The sequence below is a fragment of the Moschus berezovskii genome, chromosome X (genome assembly GCF_049115385.1).
Source record: "Moschus berezovskii isolate FMDL1 chromosome X, NW_MosBer_1.0, whole genome shotgun sequence".
Lineage (NCBI taxonomy): Eukaryota > Metazoa > Chordata > Mammalia > Artiodactyla > Moschidae > Moschus > Moschus berezovskii.
In genome coordinates this window covers 110,330,410-110,336,164 of record NC_142488.1, presented here as the reverse complement: position 1 = coordinate 110,336,164, position 5,755 = coordinate 110,330,410, and the positions used below count along the sequence as shown (strand labels likewise).

Genomic DNA, 5,755 nt, shown 5'->3' with positions numbered 1-5,755 from the left:
TTGGTTTTAGAAGAAAGCTCGTCACCTCAGGATATACTGCAGCATTCATTAAACAGGCAGCATTTACTCAAATGTAGCCCTTCCTTAGAAGGCAATGGCACCCCACTCCAGTACTCTTGCCTGGAAAATCCCATGGGCGGAGGAGTCTGGTAGGCTGCAGTCCATGGGGTCGCTAAGCGTCGGACACGACTGAACAACTTCACTTTCACTTCCATGCATTGGAGAAGGAAATGGCAACCCACTCCAGTGTTCTTGCCTGGAGAATCCCAGGGACGGAGGAGCCTGGTGGGCTGCTGTCTATTGCGTCGCAAAGAGTTGAACACGACTGAAGCAACTTGGCAGCAGCAGCAGCCCTTACTAAATTATCAAATGTATTTTTTGAATGAAAATAAACCACAAACAAAACTATTCCAGGTATTTTTTATTTCTTCAAATGTGTTATTTGCCAGGAGTGACTGAAATAAAAAATTGGGTCCCATCGTCGTCATGGAAATGGCTTTAAGAGAAAACTGGTCAGGTGAATATTATTGCTTCCCATTTTCAACCAGTAAATAGTTGCCATTGATAAATAGACAGCTAACAGTCTGTCAGGAATGCTCAAGATATGTTATATAATACAACATGCCTAGTCACAGGAGAAAAACTAGGAAATAACTTAGGTGAACTTCTTGATTTCATCATACAGGACAAGCACAAAAGCCCCACCCATGCCTCGGAGAACATTGGACCAGGCGCCTTTGAAAAAGGCTTTGGCTCCTTCGTCACGAGCAATCTTCCTCCAGCAGTCAAGCGTGCCTGTGTACATGATATCAGCTGCAAAGGACAAAGACAAAGGGTTGGTGACCTGAGGCTGATGAAAAGTCCTTAAGTTTAACTAGACTAACCCAGAGCCCCACCTCTAAGAGCTATCGTCAGTTTTAAAAAATTTACACATTAGTGTGGCCAATACTGCAATCTTAATATGGTGACTAAAGGACAACAGGGAGGTGCAGACAACGTGCTGGACTTAACCTCTGACACCAGGCAAGCCCCCTTAGGCATAGGCACCCAAAGGGCCCACTGAAAGGAGACTGTGCAGTGGACGCAGACCAATCAACCCCACCTGAGATCTCAACAGACTGCCATTTTCAAAGGCAGGCATGGCTGGTCTGTGCCCATGTGCCATGCCCACATCTGTATCTTCTGCTCCAGTGGAACTTACTTCCTTTGCGCCCTGACTGCATCATCATGCGGCGACGCACAGTGTCGAATGGATAAGAAGTCAACCCAGCAACCGCCGTGACCGACTGTGCGATCATCCAGCTGATGAAGATATGAGTGTTCTTGGGATCTGGAAGCATTCCTGAGAACAGGAGACAGACACTTTTACCAGTAAGCAGAGTCTTCCTGACTTGTTTTCCACGCCACCACCACCCCCAACATCTCTGCACACAAAGGGCTGTATGGGGTGACCCTGGCTGCCTTCAGACAACCCTTTAAACGATCTCATATGGACAGTTCTGAGGCCCACGGGCAAACTTACCCTTGGCAGTGTCATAGATACCAAAGTAGGCAGCTCGGTAGATGATAATACCCTGCACGGACACGTTAAAGCCTTGGTACAGGCCTCTAATCCCGTCAGATTTGTAGATCTTAACCAGGCAGTCACCGAGGCCTCTGAATTCCCTTTCAGCTCCAGCTTTGCCCACGTCGGCTGCTAGACGGGTACGGGCAAAGTCGAGAGGGTACACAAAACACAGGGATGTGGCCCCGGCGGCACCACCTGATGCCAGATTCCCTGCAAAGTAGCGCCAGAACTGGGTCCTCTTGTCCACACCACCCAGGAAGATCTGCTTGTATTTATCTTTGAAGGCAAAGTTGAGAGCCTGGGTGGGGAAGTATCTGATCACATTGGCCAGGTTACCACGCCAGAAGGACAGGACTCCCTGTTCCTTGGGGATACGAACCACGCAGTCTATGATGCCCTTGTACTGCTTATCTGCAGTGATTTGCTTGCTGGCATGCTGCACCTGACAGACAAGAAGGAGGCCAACAGAAAGAGTGATAATCACGAGAAGGGAAGAAAATATAGCATCTCAATGGACACCCTTAAAGGTTAGTTGGCTCCCGCCTGCCCCAAATCTAGTCTTCTGTGTCCCACAGGTGGGACCCTCCTAACCTGACGGTGTCACAGCTAGAAGCATTAAGCCTCCACCCCTTTGGGTGAGGAGGTGCCACCCTCAAGCGTAGCCGTGACCTTTAGACCTGGAAGAAAGGTCATTATCTCAGACCCTTATTCAGAGACATTAGGGCGAGTCCCACGTCAGGCGCTGTCACCCTGGTGACTGTGGCCTTCGCCTCAGGTCCCCGGGAGCAGCTTCCCTCCCGCTCCGGTCCCCCTCTCCTGGAGGTGACCCGAGGGCCACCACCCGTCGGCCTGTGCGGGCGCGCCCTCTAGAGCCGGAGTAGCAGAGAGCGCCGCCAGGCCGCGGGGACGCGCCGGCGGCTGCGCGGGGGCAGACGCACAAGGGACACGCGCTTCCCGGCGCCGGCTTCCGGCCCGGCCGGTCTGAGCGCGGCTGCCGGCTGCAAGGCCGCTCCACCGGCCTCATGGCCTCCCCCAGGCTGTTATCTCCCTGCCACGACCGTGAGGTCCACGGTACGGGCAGGTGTCCCTCTTTTCAGCGCCTTCGCCCTTGACCCCAAGGCCCGGCAGCCAGTCACTCCCGGGCTGCCCCATCCGAGTTCGCTGCCTCAGGGATGCCCAGGCCCTGGTCTTCCTCCGCCCCCCCTCCGCCCCCGACCCCTTCCGAGATCCTGAACTTCAGATCACTAAAACACCTCTCTCAAGTCTGCCTTTTGGTCCTACCCCGCGGCCACCCCTGCTCCCACGCTGCCACTTCCCTGGGCAGAGCCCGAGGGCGGGTTCCCCCCAGGCCTCGGACCACCGCTTCCCGCGCGGCCCCTCCCCCCACTTCCTGGTCAGGCTCTCGGATCCTGAGGGTACCTGAAGCAGCAGCTTCACCCGCTCGATGGGCGCGACCGCGGTCTTGGAGATGGCCGCGGCCACTCCACCTGCCAGGAAGTCCTTGGCGAAGGACACGGCGGCATCTGTCATCTTGGAAGGAAAGAGTAAGCGGACGACTGAACGATCGGCGAGGAACCGGCTTGGACTCCGGGGCTCTGGGGCGGAGCGAAGCAAATGGCTGATTTATATACGCAGAGCCGGCGTCCGGCGTCGGGGGCGGGCGCTGAGCCCCGGCGCGCGGCCGGCGAGGCCGCTGAGTGGCTGAGCGCGTGGAGGGAGGAGCCGTGCAGTCCGGCAGGGAACGCCCTCCGAGCCGCCCGGGCCCGCCCGCAGCACCTGACCCGGCCCGAGGAGGCGGCGGCCCCAGAGTACCTGGCCGGGACGCTGGACCCCGGGGGAGGCCCCGGGGCAGGGAGGGGGAGAGGTCACGGTGTGTCTGGACCAGGGTGAGGCGCGGTATTTAAGGGGACACCAAAGAACCAACAAACAACATCCACCCCCCCGTTACCCAAATTTGGTTGTCAAGAGAAATAATATTGAATGCAATATTTAAAAAATTCATATAGATAAACTGTGGCACGCTGGTCAGTCGCCTGCTTTTGTAAATCAAGTTTACTTGGAGCCCCAGGGCTGGGGTGAGAGTGAGGCAAGTGAAGCAGGGCCCTGCCAGTGCAAGAAGGGAGCCTGTCTTTATTCAGAAATTTGAAATGTTGTTCATCAAGGATTTTTGCATTCCTTTGGATTTTTAAAATGGTGCATTAAAAAGAATCATTCATTTTGATTCCTGAGTTGTTTGGTGTCTGCTAACATTTGGCGCCCGGGCAAGTGCCTCATTCTTCTTACCCTACGTCTGGCCCTGGCCTGGAACTTCACCGGTGTTCAGTTCAGTTCAGTCGCTCAGTCGTGTCCGACTCTGCGACCCCATGAACCGCAGCCTGCCAGGCCTCCCTGTCCATCACCAACTCCCGGAGTCCACCCAAACCTATGTTCATTGAGTCAGTGATGCCATCCAACCATCTCATCCTCTGTCATCCCCTTCTCTTCCTGCCCTCAATCTTTCCCAGCATCAGGGTCTTTTCCAATGAGTCAGCTCTTCGCATCAGGTGGCCAAAGTATTGCAGTTTCAGCTTCAGCATCAGTCCTTCCAATGAACACCCAGGATTGATCTCCTTTAGAATGGAGTGGTTGGATCTCCTCCCAGTCCAAGGGACTCTCAAGAGTCTTCTCCAACACCACAGTTCAAAAGCATCAATTCTTCTGCACTCAGCTTTCTTTATTGTCCAATTCTCACATCTATACATGACCACGGGAAAAGCCTTGACTAGACGGACCTTGGTTGGCAAAGTAATGTCTCTGCTTTTTAATATGCTGTCTAGGTTGGTCATAACTTTCCTTCCAAGGAGTAAGCATCTTTTATTTTCATGGCTGCAATCACCATCTGCAGTGATTTTGGAGCCCAGAAAAATAAAGTCAGCCACTGTTTCCCCATCTATTTGCCATGAAGTGATGGGACCACTGGTGAAGCCAAAGGAAATTGGAGGAGCAGCAGAGCTGGGACACTGTCCGTGTTCCCCAGACCCTGGTTTGCAAATGTAGTTTAACAAAGATCTTGCAGGGAATTGGCAGAGGAGTGTCCAAAAGGACTGGGCTGGAGGGTTGGGAAATTATTTGAGCCAGAAGCCAAAGCATAGAGGTTATATCGTTAAGGTTAAGAGGTTGTGTGAACTAGGTTGGTATTTGGGTCTCTGGGCCCAGGTAAAGTGCTCTTGCATTGAGTGGATTGCTAATCTCCAGAAAAGTTCAGAGGAGTCAACAGAACTAGATTGACACCAATTATTGTCAAGAGACAAGGGCTTGTTGAGTCAGTCCCTTAATCTCTGCACTGGGAAAACATTTGCCACACATGTCCAAAGCCTACTTGTTAGCTTGAATGCCCTTCCTCAGATTCAGAACAGAAGCTGAAGGTGTCCTCACAAATCCTATGTCTAAGTCATCATAGCCATGTTTACAGAAATAACTGTTGAAAACACCCACTGTAGCTGAGCCCCAGATACCCAGCACATGGAAAACATAGATGGCATACCACTCAATTTCTTGCCCTCTTCAGCCTTCTCCAGACCTGCCTGTTAAAGGACCCAACTCTAAGATTCCTTCGAGCATGCCAGGTTCTTCCTCTAAGTATACTTTGCAATTCATTAGTCTTTCCATGAACCTGAGCAATTCAAAGTGATGAGCACACACAGTGCGTGTTCAGAGAAGAGCAATTTTCACTCCAGCTTTGTTGATCCTGGGGGCTATCTTTGACCAGTGTTCTGGAGAGGCCACTTGGTTCTCATTAGTTGATTATAATAGAAATGCAGCTGGATACAGAAATGAACTTGCTGTACAGTTTCAACGATAGAGTGTGTTCTCTGAAAGTGATAGCCAATCCTCTACCTCTAGTGGTGAGAGAATGAACAGTGAAAACAAAACATTGACAGCATTTTGTTTAGAGAGAAGTGGTTTTAGAATGCATTTCACTGTACAATTCAAAACCTTTCTAGTCTGAACTCTTGACATTCTGATGAATGCATTTTTATTCAAATATTAATTACTCTGACCCAGCTCACTATCACTTATGTACCCTTTTTTTTTAACCTTTCCTTGGCCACATCTGCTATTTCCATTGAGCATGATGTGCCTGCCATATTCTACTCCAAAGCTCTTTTACTGTTTCAAGGATCTCCACATTTACTGTTCTGTTACATT

At 51.5% G+C, this 5,755-nt stretch overlaps 1 protein-coding gene across 1 annotated transcript; it reads right to left on the bottom strand.

The window, feature by feature from the left end:
* Positions 1–404: 404 nt before the first annotated feature.
* Positions 405–3,180, bottom strand: SLC25A5 (solute carrier family 25 member 5). Its single transcript, XM_055393583.2, has 4 exons — positions 2,987–3,180; positions 1,523–2,009; positions 1,202–1,342; positions 405–813 (listed from the first exon to the last, which is right to left on the bottom strand). Exons 1-4 carry the CDS (start codon positions 3,095–3,097, stop codon positions 656–658), a joined length of 897 nt encoding a protein of 298 aa, XP_055249558.1. The 5' UTR covers positions 3,098–3,180; the 3' UTR covers positions 405–655.
* Positions 3,181–5,755: the final 2,575 nt, after the last annotated feature.

What these genes read in the sequence shown, in the direction of transcription:
- SLC25A5 (XM_055393583.2), bottom strand. Translation starts at nt 3,097, where the DNA reads ATGACAGATGCCGCCGTGTCCTTCGCCAAGGACTTCCTGGCAGGTGGA. An exon ending in GGGTGAAGCTGCTGCTTCAG is followed by an intron (nt 2,010 to 2,986) that starts GTACCCTCAGGA and finishes CTTGTCTGTCAG; the next exon opens with GTGCAGCATGCCAGCAAGCA. An exon ending in TATCTATGACACTGCCAAGG is followed by an intron (nt 1,343 to 1,522) that starts GTAAGTTTGCCC and finishes TCCTGTTCTCAG; the next exon opens with GAATGCTTCCAGATCCCAAG.